This window comes from Prorops nasuta, unplaced genomic scaffold (genome assembly GCF_024137725.1).
Source record: "Prorops nasuta isolate Cenicafe-Biocafe unplaced genomic scaffold, Cenicafe_Pnas_1.2 PNAS00003, whole genome shotgun sequence".
Lineage (NCBI taxonomy): Eukaryota > Metazoa > Arthropoda > Insecta > Hymenoptera > Bethylidae > Prorops > Prorops nasuta.
In genome coordinates this window covers 8,872,351-8,891,438 of record NW_027116800.1, presented here as the reverse complement: position 1 = coordinate 8,891,438, position 19,088 = coordinate 8,872,351, and the positions used below count along the sequence as shown (strand labels likewise).

The 19,088-nt window shown below is 35.4% G+C and overlaps 4 protein-coding genes across 5 annotated transcripts in view; 1 reads left to right on the top strand and 3 right to left on the bottom strand.

The window, feature by feature from the left end:
• Positions 1-105: 105 nt before the first annotated feature.
• Positions 106-1,802, bottom strand: LOC136785613 (odorant receptor 67c-like). The gene is made up of 6 exons (XM_066746760.1): positions 1,326-1,802; positions 815-1,221; positions 643-742; positions 470-571; positions 237-395; positions 106-170 (listed from the first exon to the last, which is right to left on the bottom strand). The coding sequence occupies exons 1-6, from the start codon at positions 1,617-1,619 to the stop codon at positions 117-119; spliced, it is 1,116 nt and encodes a 371-aa protein (XP_066602857.1). The 5' UTR covers positions 1,620-1,802; the 3' UTR covers positions 106-116.
• Positions 1,803-2,236: 434 nt separating this feature from the next.
• Positions 2,237-4,294, bottom strand: LOC136784611 (odorant receptor 10-like). 2 transcript variants are annotated; one of them, XM_066745414.1, is made up of 6 exons: positions 4,013-4,294; positions 3,539-3,945; positions 2,843-2,942; positions 2,666-2,767; positions 2,444-2,602; positions 2,237-2,375 (listed from the first exon to the last, which is right to left on the bottom strand). In XM_066745414.1, exons 1-6 carry the CDS (start codon positions 4,292-4,294, stop codon positions 2,316-2,318), a joined length of 1,110 nt encoding a protein of 369 aa, XP_066601511.1. In that variant the 3' UTR covers positions 2,237-2,315. The 2 variants fall into 2 exon arrangements, with proteins under 2 accessions (XP_066601511.1, XP_066601501.1); XM_066745404.1 differs by having other exon boundaries at positions 2,444-2,767.
• A 574-nt stretch (positions 4,295-4,868) lies between these two features.
• LOC136785762 (tRNA-uridine aminocarboxypropyltransferase 1) lies at positions 4,869-6,540 on the bottom strand. Its single transcript, XM_066747012.1, has 4 exons — positions 6,043-6,540; positions 5,834-5,974; positions 5,577-5,760; positions 4,869-5,508 (listed from the first exon to the last, which is right to left on the bottom strand). Exons 1-4 carry the CDS (start codon positions 6,274-6,276, stop codon positions 5,168-5,170), a joined length of 900 nt encoding a protein of 299 aa, XP_066603109.1. The 5' UTR covers positions 6,277-6,540; the 3' UTR covers positions 4,869-5,167.
• A 5,547-nt stretch (positions 6,541-12,087) lies between these two features.
• The window catches only part of Dh44 (diuretic hormone 44), a 30,192-nt gene continuing 23,191 nt past the window's right edge, over positions 12,088-19,088 (top strand). The window contains exon 1 of the mRNA XM_066747313.1: positions 12,088-12,477. The gene's annotated coding sequence lies outside the window, so the exon portion shown is untranslated. The remainder of the gene's footprint in view (positions 12,478-19,088) is intronic.

Here is a 19,088-nt window from a genome sequence, read left to right as displayed (position 1 = left end):
TTTGCCGTTATATACACTTATATTGCTGAATTTAAGTAACTGGATCCATGGGCGTTTAAAAAAATTCAATTAATTTGCGAGTCTTTATTAACGTGACACAAGAAACACAATTAATTCTACCCTAGCATTATCCTTACAGCAGCGAGATACGAGAAAGACTTGTAAATGAACTGTAAAATTGTATTCATTAATTCGACGATTGCAAAGATAAATCATATAAAATTGAAATCACTTACCGCAGAGTAATACTGTAGCGACAAACTTGGAAGTATCCCACCAACTTTGATAACAATTGGTTTACGACATCTCGATAATACGTGCATTATATTTCTTTGTGACTTCGCTTCCCAACTGTACCATTTGGAGCTATACGCACCAAGGCCCACCCTCTCGCTCTGCAAGTATAACTAATCATATGCCTATATATTTGAACATTTTTAAATTGGAAAATTAATTAAGCCTTTATTACAGCATAAATCAAATTATCGGCTGCCCATGCACACATGAATAGTTGTGTGCCAGCAACGAAAGCTACGATTACATATTGGACCTTTGCGGCTACTGGTTGGTCCTGTTTTGGTGAACAAAATAACGAATAGTCAAGATTTTTATTCTAATAGAGAGTATAATAATAAAACTTACAGAAATGATGTTTAATGAGGCAAAAACCACGCCTATCGATGTTACACAAACTGTAATCACTGGTAAAATACGAGCAGCATTTATAACTTTGGTAGCATATCTGGAAAACAATAGTAATTTTTGTTTATTCGAAAAAAAGAAGCTTTTGATGGCTAAAATCGAGTAGAATTACTGGAGCAAGTCTTGGTATTTTGCAAGATTCGTGTCGAGCTCGTTCGTCGCTTTCGATTTTGTAAATTCGATAGTTAATATGTCGAATTTAGCCGCTATATACCACAAAAGAAGGCTAATTTGTATGTCCGTAGCCATCGCGGCCGATGCTTGAAAGCCCACGAAAACCTGATGCAAATATATTAAACTTCTCATTGGTAGATTCTCTATTGGAAACGGATATTTGGCGTCGGTGGGAAATGGCTGCTTTAGCAATATTGGTCCACACAGAATGACACAGGTTGTGAAGTAACAGCAAATGATATAAGTCGCATGCACATTTTTCAGCCTATCCACGTAGCTTTGCAAAACTTTGTTCTCCCGTTTACTCGCATATTTGCAAAATTTTTCCATTTCGAAAAGAAAGGCCTGAAGCACCAAAAAATTGTCTTCTACAGATAAAAACCTTATGTGCTTTTTAAAATTTATTGTTTTGCTTTACTTGAAATTTTTGAATACACGATCAAACGTACTTGGAATTGGGAACGTTGCTTTTTGTAACAGACCATCTTGATGTTGATCTGGAGGACTGCGCAGGCAAGGGTTATCGATTTGGATAGAACGACGGGATCATGACGATCCAGGTAAACCGAATAGAGTAATGGAAGAAGAAGCAGAAAAGCGCTGATGAATGCTAGAAACCATAGAATTTCAAATACAACGTTCTGTAATTTGCTCGATGTTAAAGGGGGTGGCCAGCTGCAAACAATGGCCACGCTCGCTTTCGTAAATGAAATAGCGCGCAAGGGTGTTGCTTTTCCCATCATTGTTATTGATACTGAAATTTCACTCGAAGCCTCCTCGCTCCTGTCTCGCGTGAATCAGCTAGTGTAGCCATGAGAGACTCTCTCGCACTATTCCCTTTTCTAGTGAAGCAAAGAAAGTCGATGATCAATATAGTTAAGGGAAGTTTATAAAGACGAGAAATATAATTGGTACTACGGTATTCACAACGATGCTACTCAAACATTTACTCTTAATCGATGAAAATTTTATTCGCCCTCAACGACCTCCCCGTAATACTATTCTCTGAGAGTAAAAAATTTGTAAAATTTATATATACACCACTCAACAGCTAACAGCAAATGCTAGCGCGTGGATGGATGATAATTGAAGGCTACGTACGGTATTTTGCTATGTAATTACAACTCGGTTATCATTATCTTACCCTCTCTATGAAGATAATCATTAGTAACGCCCGTACTTTGCTACAGTATAACGCTTTACGAACGCTGAAAACATTTCTCTAATTACACAAGTTGAAATACTCATTTTTTCAGAAATATTGTCAATATTGCTTCAATCTTTATATAGGATAAATTCATATACAAGGAGGTAAGCTCACCTTCGAAGGAACATTGTTATCAAATAATTTTTTGTTTGTATTTATTTACACGTATTACGTAAGGTATTAAAATAAAGGATTCTACGTTTTAGATGTTACTGATTACGTCAGTTTTTATCTAATGAATGTCAATGATGGCTCTCATCGTCATAAAATAGGACATCGTCGTGTAAAGGAACTGAAAGCAATAATAAGGATTATTCCAAGATAAAAAACAGTTTTGTGTATTGACATATCTTTACTTACGGTTGAATAATATCTGAGAGAAAGTACTGGAAGTATCGCGCTCATTGTGATCGCCAATGGTTTTTGACTCCTTTGTATGATAACTGAAACGCTTCTTTTTATGTCCTGCCTTTTGTCCATCCATGGAATGCAATAAGCATGCCAGGAAATCTTTTCGCTCTGCAAATTAGAATTAATGTCAAGAAAAAAATAATTGTATATGTACAACACTATATTATTTACCATCTCCTTCAAATCATCGGCTGGCCAAGCTGTAATATAAAGCCTCAAGCAACCCCCAATCACGAAGCACAAAAATTGCGATACTACCGGTAACGGTGAATGCTTGAAAATTTTTTTTTCATGAAAAAACAAAATATATCATTTTTATTTTTTAAAATGGTCGTCGATTGAACTTACATATATCAATGGGAAAGTCCCGAAAACAACAGCAGCTGCCATTGTAACGTTAGTTTTGAGGAGTAGATTGTGAACGCTGGTTTGTGTATCCTGGACAAATCTATAATGTAGAAAGTGAATTAATCAAGTAACTTTGTGTTATACTGTATACACAGAGAGAAATTTCCTGGAAAAGTTACTGTGCTAGAAAGGGTGACTCTGGAATTAATTGAAATTTTTAAAATTTTTTATTGAGCTAAAAATATAGTAAAAAATCTGCATATGTTCTATTTAATTCACTATAGAGAATAAAAATAAATATTATTAATTTATTATTGTAACTATAAAGAAATGTCAATATTTTGCATAAATCCTTTTTAGATCGGAATAAAAAGTACTTTTAATAAGGTCACATGAAACAAAATGTATACCTCTTTCATTTAAGAAGATGAATTAATTTATATGTCTATGCTCTAGAGTGAATTAGGTGAAAAATCCTATTTTGTTATTAATTAATTAGCTAAGTAAAATTTACGTTATAAAAACTAGAAAAATTAAGTACAGAGCATGATAAAAATTGCTTTATTCTTAGTAGTTTTCACAAAGTTTTTACACATAATTATATTCCTTTCATACCTTTAAGCAATAAGGGAATTTTTTAACAGTCAATTTTACAAAAAATTTCTTTCTGCGTAACATTATATAAATGTCCAATACTCTATCACTTCCTGATGTATCTTGACACAGTGTTGAATGTCTTGACGATTTTGTGCATTTTGCAGTTCTTTGCCCAGTAACTCTAATCGAGCGGCAGGGAACCACAATAAAAGAGCGATAAAAAAGTCTACCACTATGCAGAAACCAGTTTGCAAAATTGCAAGCACCTGTTGGGTGTACAGTATAGTTCTGGTACGACGGTCTTCGATGGAGAACGGGTACCAAGTCTCCGCAGGTAAATAAATTTTCAATACTAGCGGACCGGAAGAGAACGTTATCGCTGACATCACGTAAGATAATGCAACAAATATAGAAAAGGACGAATAACGGTCTACGTATTTCTGAATAATTGCTTCTTCCGATGGTTTGGCATTTGTAAAATAAGAATTAACTTTTTTGAATAGAGCCTGTATATAGAAAATATTGAAACTCGAAGAATTATTGATTAAAACTTCTTGTTTCCGTAGATCTTACCTCGAACCTTGGCCATTGTACCTTGCAGATGATCAAATTTAAAAAGACTTCCGTAAGTGCTGTGAGCTCCGATAAAGCCTTCATCATGGCGGTGACATCGCGTCGGAAAACATAGGCAGCCAGTACGAGAGGTATTAACAATCCTACTACGTTAACGAGGGATAAAAACCAACAGACATTTCGTACTATCAAATGAAAACGACTGGAACTCGAGTCGGGTGGCCAGGTTGATGTGAGACTTCCTAAGATTTTTAAGAACCTTAGCAGTTTATGACCGTCCATTTGAAAGATTCCCATTGTGAAATGAGGGGAGACACGAGCAGAATAATTCTTTGATAATGGCTTAAGAACAGAAATGTTTTGATATGAAACATGAACATTTGTGAGGTCAAATATGGAGTAGTTAAGTTCGTAGCCCTGTGTACAATAGGATCAAGACAAAGGTATAATTTTACACTCATTAAATATTAATAAAGTATCATTGAACGTACAGGAATATTCAATTAGAGGCCACGTTTCTATTCGCAAAACTTAGAGTAAGAATTGCTCGCGTTAAGCTATACGCGAGGCTTCGTGCTTCGGTTAATAGTTATTCAGGCAAAGAGATGACTATAGTCTCTTAAATGAAACGATCAACCAGAACCACCTATAATTCCACTCTGATCCCTTGGAAATTTATAATTATCTGACGACCTACCATTATCCCTTTCTTGGAAGAAATTTATATTCAAATCTTCGTTTCAACATTTTCCTCAGTCTGGCTTTATTGCTCAAAGTGACCTTTTCTATTCACTATTTTCTTTCGTATATTTTTTATTTATTTTTAAAATTGCAGTCAGCCTATGTTAAAAAAAGACTTAACTATTATGGTTTTGCTGGCTACCGTCGGTAAACTCGAAACTCACTTTGGATAGCTTTATATTTAGCGGGATGTAGAACTCTAGAATACCCTTATATCGTAAGTCGATATATTACCGAAGGTAGAAAATGAAATGTTTTTTCAAATCTTTATAACTCTAGTGATAAATTAAGATGCTGATAAGAGCTTAGGATAAAATTTATCAAGTTTAGATGGTTTTTTACAAACTGCAAAGCAGCCATTTATATATTTTTACATTTCCTACAAATATATATTCATATAAAAAAATATTGGATCTACATTAAAGGCCTTTTATAAGCCCTTAATTGGTCATGATCATAAATCGTATGAATTTTTTCATACATATACTTAAAAAAATATAAAAGGTTGTCATACTGTCCTTTGTATGGTTCAGCAAAAGTTGATAATTTATTGCTAGCTTCTTGTCCTTTATTTGCTTCTACATTTTCGCGTGTAGCTGTATCCGCATAGGATTCAATAGCACCGTATGCACCAGTGTGCAATTCAAATAAAAACTGATGAATCGCTTCGATAGTTGCTAGATACCACCTTGGACTTTTTTTCTGATTACGCCAGAACTGTGAAATTCTTGATTTTAAGACTACACACTGTAAGTCTATAATATATTTATATATTATCTTTTTTCTCACATACGATTAAACAAAAGAAGAATTTAAAACAAACCTCTCAGTCTTTGGTCTTTGTAAATAGATTTAGTTTGGTGCCATGTACTATCTATAAAAATAGCTTTTTTTAATGGAAATCCATTTGAACTCCTTTCTCCTCCAGCATTAATGGCATCCTTCTTTTTCTGTTCAAGAAACTCTTCGACAGTCAAAGCAGTTTTGCTAGGAAAAATCAAAATAGTCTGAGGGATTTTAGTCTAATATATAATGAAATAATGTTTTGCTTGAAAATCTAATATCATACAAATTATCTACCTCTTTAATATTTTCTATTTCAGGAAAATCAGGATACGTATAAATGCATACATCTTCAGGAGCAAGTACAGCTGCATGTATAGCAGTGCTTTTTCCATCTATCTCTTGTGCATGTTTTATTATGTCAATTTTAAAGGGTAACTAAAAACATAACAAATTTTGTAATTGATGAATTTTCAATGAGATTCTATTTGAAACATGGGTTTTACCTTAACCCGCGGAATATATTTTTCATCTATGACAGGTGTGTAACAAGTATAACAAAAAAATTTGCGTGATTTATAGCATGTACCACAAATTTCTCTGCCTTCTATTGTATTTAATACTTCAGCTTCATCAATTTTCAAACTCTTAAATGGATTTCTGTCAATGATACGTTGTTTCTCTTCCAAGTCTACAAGTTTTTCCACAGGACAAGTATTTTTTACTGTAACCTCAGACATCGTTCGGTCATGTTTTAACAACTTCTTATAAAATATAACTGAAACCTTTGAATTTCGTTGATTCAATAAGATACAATGTGATACTGACTAAAAGGCTGTTGGATTTATGAAAAACTTTCTTATACTTCCAACGCTTCCAACTAATAATGCTGAATATAAAATTAACTTGTTCAGGTTATGTTTACAGCAGAAGTATCTCTAACGCCATATTAATAGGTATAAACCACGTGATTCAACCGCGATATTACAAATAATAATTAAATTGACTTGTAGCAATAATACATTGTTTTCTCCATTTATACTATAATCTTACATTATTTCACGAAATTGAATAAAATATTCTTATCTATTTTCAGGAAAAAAAAAATAAGTTCTAAATTTACAAGACCAAAATTTTTCACCGATTTCTGCAAATTGTGGAAAAATATTCCTTTAGAATCAAATATACAATTATATTGCTAATTTAATTAATACTTTAAGACAAAGCTTGGCAATTTACCATTGACTAGTAATTGCTGTTTTAACCAAAGAACTGATCAAAGAAAATCATAATTATAAGGAAACCAATCTATATTTTTCTCTATAAAAAGAAAATATTCCACATCTAATTTTTCAATTTATATTCCTGTGCTTTACAATATAAAAATATTTCCAAACGTAAAAGCTTGACAACTCTTTCATTCCGCAACAATAATTGTATTTCATTCAGTTTTCAATTTTAGTTATAATTTCATCCAATGCTACATTCTAATGTGTGCACGTGCGATTAAAACCTATTCCGAATCGTGATCAGCGTGATCCTGCACAAACAAACGTGGTATGTAATTATACCTGGTCGATTTTGTAACAAGAATCGAGAGGCAGGTATAGAAAATAAATAATGTAAAAATCAATTAATAGCTAATGGTCACAATCAACATTAATGAGGAATATCTCTATGAAACCTTTAAATAAACAATAATTATATATATATTTTCAAAAATATTTAGACAACTAAAATAATAAAACAGTATAAAGCTATGTATTATAGCTTGAGGAAAATCTACATAAAACAGACTACACGAAGCTGTGTTTGATATAGGGATATAGTTTGTGTTTTACGAGAATTACGAGAAATGCCACGTGCATGTAAAAGCTGATTAGTTCGAAGAGTTGAGTGGAACTGGTAGTGTTAAACAGTCACGTGTGTCAGTATAAATAGTATAATTAGCTTAATACTGAATTCTTTTCCCCAGAAAGTATCTGCTGATTCAGAATATGCATCAAACGCAGTACTTGACTTGATAAAGTTTATTGCTTACAACGCTGACCATAACCACCACAATTGTGTTGTATATATGTATATATATATATATATATATGCTACGCTTTTAATCAACCCGTGAAAAATTATCATTAATCATCACAAGGTTTATGGTGTCGTAGAAAACCTCTATTCGGAAAATCAAGTTCAAGGATATCGAAAGCAATAAAAGTGAAAGAAAATTCTGACCGTGAACTTAATCGATTAATTTCGAAGAAAAAAAGGACATTCGAAAATATTTTACATGACGGGGAGAAGTTCGGCTTAGCAGAGCATATGTCCTGGGAAAAGTTGTGCTTGCATGGGGTTCGAATGGGATTCTTCGACCTAATTTACGTACACGTATAGGCAGCAACGATGCTAAAATTTACATTTTTATTAGCTCCCATCCCCTCCAATTGGCCAACTAATCGTGCAAAGTTCCATTAACTTTAAATGTACGAACGATAGCCATCGATTCTTATTAACAGAAACGGGTTCAACGAATTAAGGCGCGTCAAGAATTATTATTATTACGCGTTATACGAATAATATTCCTTATTATTTTGCCGCGTTGGGCCAATATTGGTATTTGCTGTTGAAATGCTTGATGCATTTGTCGTAATGGCCACTAGCGAATTCCATATGTGCTCCCTGGCCAAACCTGAGCACTTGTGCTCAACGCTATCTCAATGCAGAAGTGGACGCTTGATGATTGGACAGCTCCCACGCAAATTTACGGACAACTAATTCTAATCAAACTGTCAACACGGAAAACGGACTCTTGCCACATATTTTTTATTTTATTTACTGAACATCAACCAATTTTTAATTAATCTTCAGTCGAATACTGACACAACGCATTTTCTTATCTTATACGTGTATATATACATATATATGCTTGGCATCGACGTAAGGTATATTGCAATCTACAAAAATATACTAAGCATCAGAAAAATTTTTTAAAGTTATTCCAGTAATTGTTATATGTAGAAGAGGAGAGAGGAAAAAATTATTCATCCAAGGGAAATTTCATCGCAGTGACGCTATTATTGAATTTAACATAGCAAAAATTGTATGTAACAAAGATCACATACTACTTTATATTTCTATATGTGCGGTCGTAAAAATTCAATTGTTACAGTTGCTTTGTAGTAATCACAATTTAAAGTAAATCTTACAAAAGGATCATTTTACCCCACAGTTGAGGGTAAAATGATCTCATGCCAAATTATTTAAACTATCATCTAATAACTATAGATACAATAGACAGAAAAGCTACAATATTTTCAATGAAAAGGCAAAAATGCATATTAAAAGCTGACATATGGTTTTTTATCGAAAAATTACATTTTATTCAAGTATAATTGTTGAAGCCATGAAAATAATAAAAAAAGTACATTGTATCAAATCTTCTCCATAAGTTTTGTTTTTAAACCGTTTGTCATATATAAAATACATTCGTCATTATCATCGTTTCTGTTATACGTACTGCGGTCTGCTTCTTACCGAATTAAGAACCTTAAAATTTTACAAAAGTAAATTTTGAATTAACTTTAAAAGTATGTAAAAGATCAAACTTATTGTTGAGTTATCTAATTGAACGTTTTGAAAAGTATTCCCATATTTTTTCTTATTATTTTTAAAAATCCCTTATCTTGCATAGAAACGATGATAAAACATAAATATCGCTAACCAATTTTTGTGTATTAAAAACAGACATTACAATATTACATTATGTATTTAAAAACTTATATTTTAATATTCATTCTTTTGTAAACCAATGGTATCAATAGTTTCATTAAACCCTCACTGATCATTTTACCTCGAGGGATCATGTTGCCCCAAATTCTCCTATAATCGTTATAAACCCTATTTGAAAGTTCGACATCGTTTCTCTAGTTGAATGTTTTCTACTCAATTAAAACTTGGCACTTGATTTTGTCATCAGAACAAGTTTTCATGATAACCGAAAATAAACATGCGAAAAATTGCATTTTTTTTACATGTGTTTGGAGTGATTAAATTGTTTCCAATATTCTACATACCAACATGATATAGTACTAAGTCTTCCTCCACAAAATTTATTTTGAATAATCTTGCTATGACGCTCGGCTCATGAAATATATAACACTATAAACATGTTATAATTACAAAGTTTGAAAAGTCTGGAAATAGTAAAATATTATCAGAAATTGGATGTTTCTGAGAAATAATTAAATATATAGTATCGCATTGATCTGACCTTGAATGGTCAAATGAAATTCATGTGAATGTCATTATATCCGGGTTACGCTTAAGAAGAGTATAAGCGTTTACTCTTTGCTTCGAAAATTGAAAAATCTTCAAATAAAGAATATCTTATCAAAGTTTTTCATGCCAGTTATAAAAACCTACAAGAACATATATGTTCCTATTTTAAAAACAATAACATCGACTAACTTTTAGAAAACCGTAAAGTCGTAATTTTTAACATTTTTGCAATATGAGCACGCATATAAATGGATATATCTCGTGTGAGTCAATCATCATAACGGGATATCCCATCAAAATATAGTTTACTATGTTAAAAAAGTAAGTGTGTACTTTAAATTAACCACAAATTTTTTATCCCCAAAGTGAAAATATTATGACTTTTAAACCTATTTTTATAAACCATTACTTTTGTCTTTTGAAACATCAATTATATATATGTTTACAAAATTATCTTATTTTAGTACACATTCTGTATATACAGGCATATATGAAGTGATTATGTTTATTATGCATATATATATATATATCGTTTTTATATCATACACCGCATCTGTAAATTATATGCCACTAAAACTACCAATCAACGGTTGAACGATAGTGTTTAAGTGTAAATGCACGTGTCGAAAAAAGAATTGTCGGTATAGATTTACTGATATACGTATAGTGACTAATACACCTATTATGTATGGTGTGTGAAGTGCCAATACGCAAAAGCTGAAACGATTCAGTGCATAAATAATTATGACAAATTAAAATTACTCCAGGCAGCATTTATCGTATATTAAAGTTTGTAGAAAGCAAATGAAAATTTTATTAATTCGAAGCAAAGTGGCTTCGCTTAATTTTAGAGTAATTTTAACACATTTAATTATCGTGTCAACGCAGATGGTACGCACTCTCTTTTTAAAAACAGCAAATCGCGAAGCATCAGGCGTATAATAGAGAAAGATGCAAGAGATTTAATTATTTCGTAACAGCAGCAAAGTTTTACAAAATAATACCGAACGACCGAGCTAGATGGATTTTATATTTTTATGCTGGAAAGTTTAGCGAATGTTCCTTCTATCACTCCTCCTACCGTAAGATTGATGAGAAAAGCAACCTGCGGTTCTTACGCTAGAATTGAGTCAGCTTTCAAAATGTCTGTTATGATATTTTCTTGAAAGTTTTATGTACCATATTGGCTTCCACGTTTTCGAATCGGCACGCGAATCTTCTCCTTCGGGACACTCTTGGGACGCCAATGGGGATTGGTCTTCCTCCGTATAGCTGCATTTTACCAATGATGATCAATTTGAAAGAGCCGACAATAACTCCAAACCCGATAAGAGACACAAAAGTATTTCCAGATCCTTTCCTACCGCGCTCAACTTTAAAAATTCCTTCGTCGAGTTTCTCAGATTATAAACTTAATAATAAAAGAGATAGAGTGTAACAAAAGTTTGTAAATATTTTCCTTTCCAATGAATATCTCCGATCACGACAAAATTTTCGCGAATCGCAATTCAAACGCAACTCAATCGAAGCACCGCCGAGCGATAACTAGTGCTTACATCTAATTATCGCTAGCGTCTCGTTAGCCACGTAGGTCGGTGATGACGCGGGTCACTGGTCACTCGAGCACGGGCCGAGCTAACTTTATTGTTGTATCACCAGAGCCCCTCCGATAAATGAATTTCAGAATTCTAAAATTTCTCAACATATCTCCTCTTTTTCCGCAAAACATGAGAATATGAATGAACCGGAGGTGTCAGCCTGTATATAAGATAAAAAGATGAAACGAGCAATTGAAGGAATTAATCCGAAAGGAGATGGAAATCTCCGCAGGAGTGGAAATGTACAGGTTGGTTGGCAATGGCAGTGAGGCAAGGTGAAGCTTGCTTTTAATTTTACAACGGAGTAGAGTACGTATAATCGCGCTCGAGGACGAGATAGCGGCCAAGTTGGTTGTTTGGGGGAGTAAGATAGCGATAGGGGGAGGGGGGGGGGGGAGGAGTACGAAGAAATAGAAGAAGAGGGGTAGACGCGGATGAGAAGAAAAGAGAGAAGGAGGAGGAGGAAGCAAGGGTGCTGTGATCGACATGGATGGTTTGGTAGGACCGACCGTTCAGGTCTCGTATATAGAGGCGCAAAAGGAAACGAAAGAACGGGCATGTTGCGTTTGCAAGAGAGGACTGAGAGGAGAGTCGAGTTGGCTTGGCACGGGGGCCGGCTATAAAAGCCCTCTCGCACCGAGGCGTCGACGTCACACGTCGTTAGTACTCTGAACGGTGAGGAACTCCGGCGTGCTACCTGTAACATCTCGCAGGATCAGACTCGAGGACGCAGCAGGACTGCGTATTCCACTGTAAAGTCCTGTCACAACTTCTTCCCCTCCCCCCCTCCCTCCCTCTGGGTCATCGATTTTTTTTTACGCATCAACCGAGCGCGCTTCCTCTCTTCTCGTCTTCCTTTGGACCGCTTTTCGTCGATAAGACTGATCGCGGACTCACGCAATCTGTTGGACTCACCGTTTACTGAACTCTAAGCTTCACCGGAAGTGGCGACTAGCGAACTGGCGATCGCCACACGTCTTCGGCCAACTACATCGATCATACCGCAACCGGAAGAACTCTCTTCCCTTTGGAACTTTCAATCCTGTGTTGCTATCCTACTGCAAACAAGTAAGTCTATACCTTCCTTGTGTTTATACCCTTTCCTCCTGTTTTTTCCAAAGTCCCTATAGTGGCAATAGTTGATTATACTCTTTTCCAGATATATTTTTTTCTCTTTCTAAGCAATGACTTTGGTGCACTGTATCATTCTTAAAATTCACTTTTTTCTTCTTTTTTTTTTACACAAGGTTATGTCGAGTGATACAATTTTATTCTTTTTGATGGTAACCTTGGTGCTGGATGAAAAAATTCGTATTTTGAGATTAACGGTATATTGTAAATCTTAATAGAGTGCATAATTTGGAGTTAAAAATTGCTTATTTTACGTGCCAGCTGTTATGTTTTATTTCATTATTTTGTAGTGTTAGAGATAGGAACCTTTTTTATTTTGGAGGGATTTGAAGTGAGTGAAATTTGTCGTTGAATTTGTGCGTCTCTTTATTGAAAGACAAGTTTGTAAGATACATTGCAATATTTTTCTACGTTCTGTTATTATACTCTGTAACAACATAAATACCAAATAGGTAATCCTCCTATCGAAGATGGACGACAGTTTCGTAAAGAACTATTAATGTGTGATCCAGCTGCAAGCGTATTTGCAGGAAATCCTGCACATTTCTAGTAAAGCTATAATTTATGAGGTTTTAGCTGTAAAATTACACAAATGTTTTTGTGCCAAATGAATTATTTTATTCCTGCATGGAATTAAGCCATCGTTATTACGTGACTTTCTATATATAATCACCTATCATTAATTATTCGCGGTAAATTGATCTCGGTTCGACATCTCAAAGGATCATTTTTTCCTTTCGTTTTAAAAGGCTCGCGCGAATCCGAAATGTAAGGGGCGGGTTTCTTATGACGTAACAGGTGAATCTCAGCCGTATGACTCAGACGAGGAATGAAATTTTAAGTCTTTCGTTTCTATATATATTGGAAAACAATAAAAAATACTGAGTCATCGGGATTACTACGAGAAAACGTTACTTCCAAAGAAACCTGGCTATGTGACAGAAATAGCAGATTTCTCTTTTTCGATTGATCTGTACAAAAAAAAAAAACAAACACGCTGAACAATTCGACGGTTCTGGACAAGAATGGTGATTGTTCGACAATGCAACAAGTCGATATTTTCTAATCTTAATAATGCTTTTCGAAGGTAATAAATCATCGTCGTTTCGTCATGGACAAATAATCGAAACGGAAAACAGCGGAGAATCAATGAAAAGCTACCTCTGCTATTTAATTTTTCACTTGAAAAAAACCTATGGACTTGGCGAGAAATTCTGACCAAAATCCTTTGTGCATTAAATACGTCGCTTCCTTTGATATTGCGATACGATAGTTTGCCAATGGCACTCCCCCTCCCCCCCCCCCCCCTATCCCTCTTCTCCCCACTCCAACCTCTAGTATTATAATCAACCACGATAAGGAACGTAACCACCCACATGCTTTATTTTACCAAAAAATTCATTGTTGCGTAAAGCTTTCATCGAAGCTTGACTAAAAGGAAATTGAATTTTCCGAGAAAGCTTTTCTTAAAATGTAGCTACATAATGGCTAATTTATTACAAATTGCAACCAAGGAAGCGATCTCGCAAAATCCAAATCTATGTCAATGTCACGCTAGAAGATTATTTTCGTTAAAGTATTCGTTAGGATGACAAGAGAAAATTTCCAATCATTGTATATCTCAGTACTTACAGGATTATATTAAAAATCAATAATATGTAAGAGTGATTAAGAGAAAGTTTATATTAATACCGAAGAAAATACGATAAGGAGTGGAAGTGTGAAAAAAGGATTCTCAGGATTACCAAGTCCTCGTTACCAACGCTTAAGAAAGTTCAACTCTTTTCGACAGTTGGACGGTTCTTTGGAAAAACTTTCCACGCCCTTCTTGATTTGGGCACCCTCTCTTTCTATTTTTGTATATGTAGTGTACTGTGTACGTGGAAGCTTATCAAGTTCCTTTCGACACATAGAAAATCAAATGTCGTTACACATAGTTGTGTTAGCTAATAGGTTCGCTAGGAAGAGCGTGTTATATGAGAAAAAATCATTACAGCTTTCCCACGTCCCATTACATATAGCGGTATATCAATAAGCTTCAATAAAAACTTGGATAAAATCTCCGACGAGTAAGAAGAAAAGAGAATTAAATGCTACAAGTTTTTCTATGCCTGACTTATAGAGTTACTTTTTGCTCCAGTAAGGATCTTCATTAATAAAAGTTTTCCGCATGAAAAACGCTCAAAGCATCATTGACGACTACGAGAGAATTCTGATAATTTGTGCAGTTTTCTCGTTCAACTCTCGTCATTGCAGACTTTATCCCATCGAGCGTGCACTCGCTAATTCGATTTCTTCCATTGGTGGATACACGCACATGCAATATGCGGATACGTGCATGTGTATATATATATAAATATATAGACAACGGCGCAAACGTCAGGAATCCGTCGAAAGTTTCGAGTGTTTTTGATCGGTTTTTCCATTCACGGAGGCTCCCACAGGCCGGAGAGTGTGTTATTTGTTCCCGCGAATGACAATACTGGGAGTCGATAAGTCAACTAAAGGACGGATCAGTCCGGGATTCGCAGTCTCAATTCCTATTTCGTTTGCCTGCGAAATTTAACGGCGGACGTGTAAACCATGTATATCGCGAATTTACAATCTCGCTGGGTTACCGTTTCGCAACATCGCACCTGTTGTGTGTTATTGTTTCCCACTCGCAGAGCTTATGTTCTACATCGCAGTCTAGCAAAATCGCCAGTTTCCGTTGGCAGCGTTGCAAATAAAATTAATCCTAATGACCGTGGTAATTGATCGGAAAAACGTTGCCTTTTCTTCGTGTTCACTTGATGTAGCTTCGGAAAATAGTCTCACTTCTCGCATTTCAGTCTTTTCGACTATTTAATACCCCAACCCTCGGAATTCGTTGTATACCAAAGTTTCTGAAACTTCCGTTTGTATCATTATGAATGGTGCTTATCTTGATATGTTTATGATAATTGAGTTTTCAACAAAAATGAAGAACTTTGTAAGAGCGTACGTGTGCGGTTATCAGATAATTGGCTAAATATATACATCTGTATACTGACGAAATTTTAGCAAAATTAAACAATTATACACTTTATTATATTTTCTTTAATCTCCAAGCATTATATGGTATTTTTAAGAGATCAATCGTTTACTATGTGCCACTGATACGCACTCTCATAAAAATAAAATTCTTCGGTTTTACCGGAAAACTCCTTGATCGATCCGAAAAGCTTAATTTTTGTTCTTCGTTGTTTCCTCAGTGGTGTTGATTCGGCGATTGGATTTGCGTGAGAGGAACGCTTGTCCGTAGCGACTGGCGATGCTGAAAAGTTGACAGACTCGCAATATATTACGTTTGCGTCACGTTTTCTATACCCCATCTCTTTTTCCATTTGCAACGGTACTTCTTGTTCTTTGATAGGAAAATTATAATTACCCCCGAGCGAGAACGCGCGGTACACAAACCACCCTTGATACGTGCACCAATGGGGAAAAGTATTACGTACAAACTGTACGTGATAAGGCGGAAAGAAATACCACTAAATATATATATAATCCTAAAGTATAGGAGATTATCCGAACAATAAGTCAAAATAAAGTAGTAATTACGAAACAATTGAGATTAATCTCTGCCGAGTTTCTCAATTATCGCCGAATCGTGACTAGGAAATCGAAGAAAAAGGGTGCTAAAAATAATTCTTTTTTTTTCTTCTATTTTTCAGAAATCATACGGATAAGAGAGAACGATAACTGGAGAGTTTTAAGCATTCTTATTAAAAGCATAATAAAAATACTTATGCTATAACAATTTGACCTCGTTGATCTGAAAAATTGCTACCGAGAAATTCTATGGCTTTCAGCTATAAAAGGCTTATATAGAAACATTAGTAAGAGTGTTTGGAGATCAGAAAACACTTTCGGCCAGTTTTATGTGATGGGAATAAAGAAAAATCTCTATATAATTTTCAAACAAAGGAAAGCTCTCAATGATGAATACCAGAATTGCGAGGATTACGAAACAGATGGGATAAGTTGTGTATGGCGCGATTCTCGATTATATTTCAGCCCTGCCAGTCGATGTGTGTGTGTGTGTGTGGATCGGACAAATAATGTGATACACATTATAGCATCGCGTGTATATATTGTGCTTGCTCGTCCGCGGCGCTCGCGCTGGTGCGTTGATCGTTGACGACCAACTAATCGATTAATAATTTGGTTACGCTATTAATATACCGCGTAGCATTCAAATCAAGGCCAATTGTTCGCGTCGATTGATAACGTCCAATGAATTATCCAGTTTCTGATCGACTAGCCAAATTCTGCCAGTCACAGTTTCACCCCCCCCCCCCCCCCACCCCCTCCACAGCGTCGAGTTTTAACTATCGTTGGTCCAATCGCGCGCCAGTCGAGCAATCAAAATTCGCAAGAACCACCAGAGATTCAGCGAAATATGTGGCAACAATAAAAGATAGCAGGATTTAAAATTAGAACCAATTATGCGAATATTGTCGTGCCAGGAGTTATCTTTAGCACAGGCGCCACGCTCAAATCTCTCTTTCCCCTTCTTTCATTCTTTCTACGCAATTTCTTCTTCTCGCCTTTTCTCCCTCCCTGTTTTTTCTCACGCAGTTCACGAGTTCATTCTTAACGCACGCTCCTCGACCAATTTCAAAAGATAACGCGCGCTGCGCTATATACCACTTAAAAATTTCTTTCATTAACAATCAGTCCGAATTGCCAATTTCCACTGTCGATGAGTGTGAAATAACATTTTAACTTCCTTTCGCCATTTCAAAGCTTCGGTCCATCCAAGAAACTTAATTTCCGCAAGGGAAATATATATTTACCTCTGCGATATTTTCTTTACGAGACACGATCGAATCTCGCAAAAATACTTTATCGCAGATTTTTGGCTTTATTTTAACTTCCTCTCGCCTCTTGCATCGTGTACATAAAAAATAAATGTTTGTTTAGCTGTGGGAACAGCGTATTATCATTATAGGAAGCTTTATGATTTTCTTCATAGCCGAGTGATTTCTTCTTTCTTATTTTAAAGAAAATGCGTGTACAAGGAGGTTAAAATAGTGGTAGTATTTCGTGAAAACACGGGATCGTCGAGTAGTTTGAAGAGTATCGATCGGTAAATGCATCAATAGGATTATAATGTTCGAAATAAGCTTGATTATTCGGTTGAACGTACTATACGCTTTCATAGCTGGGAGAGCATGAATGGACGATAAATCGGGAAGCGAGTGTCTCGTTATTGAAGCGAGGCAAACGCGAGACAAGTGTGGCTCCCCTCGTGGCATCTGGCGCGACCCTTGGCAAATTCCTCGGAATTTCGACAGAATCCCGTTTTGCCCAATCATATTCTGATCCTCGCTCGCACTTTTTCTCGCGCCTTTCATGCAATCTTCTTATTTTCTCGAAGAGGATGACTCCTCGAGAAAACTGCCTCGGAAAAATTTCCTACCTCGATAAATACTTTCGTTTACGCCAATAAAAAGAAGCACGCGTGCATATATAAGAAAAGGTTGCATATAGTCATACATCTGGGGAATGCAGTTACGCGATTTTGCGCACTGATTAATTTCGTCTCGCGCGATATCTAGCTATTCGTCCTGGATTTTCCACGAAACCCGATGCGAATATCGAATTATTCTTTGAAACAAAATTTTCTCCGGTATAATAGCCTCCTGATGAAAAGCACTACGCTCCATGTAAAAGGGCAAAACGACAAGCATAGGGAGAGAAAAATAAGCAGATTTTCACGGTTAAGCTTCGTGAATATCCTACAAAAATATCTGCAAATCGCGAATGGCATGATTTCGATACAAATTGACCCAATTAATCGACTAATTTAAGATCGCGGAAAGTTGTTCGATATTAACGACAAGTTGCAAAGGTTTTTCAGTATTTCATATTTTTTCTCTCTTCACAGTGTCGATTGATATTTTACTGAGAGGAGCCACGAAAGGCTCAGTTTTGCATATTACGTTATATTCACATATAACAGCATTTTTACACGAGTTTGCAGTTGTTAGACGATGGCATAAATTTTCTTTAATATCTATTCGAGAATTAAAGTGACCGTTTGATGTGGTTAGGGAAAAGGATAAAGCTTTATTGGTCGTTTCCGACGAAATGTGAAAAAGATTGTTCTCGTGTGTCCCGAAACCCGACCATCTCCGTGATATTTTAACAATGTCCGCTGCAACATCTACTCGTATCTTTCGTCTATATTCTACCATTTGAAACAAATCATATATATATATATATATATATACACATATATATACTACAAATATCTACGCGTCATCTGTTTTTCACACGTGTTTCAAAAATAACCTTTTGATGGTAGTGAAATTTAAAGTTGGTGAAAGGGAGAGGGGGTCATGTTGGAAATTCCAGGTAAAAGTGCTTTATTTTTAGAAACACAGAGAGAAGGAATTTGCCGAGAACGAAATACCGCTGTCGGGTGATATATATTTACAGTGGAAAACACAAATGGCATCGATGCGGATTTCCTTTCTACTTTTGGCTGGCGTATATCGGATATCCGGTCACAAGACATA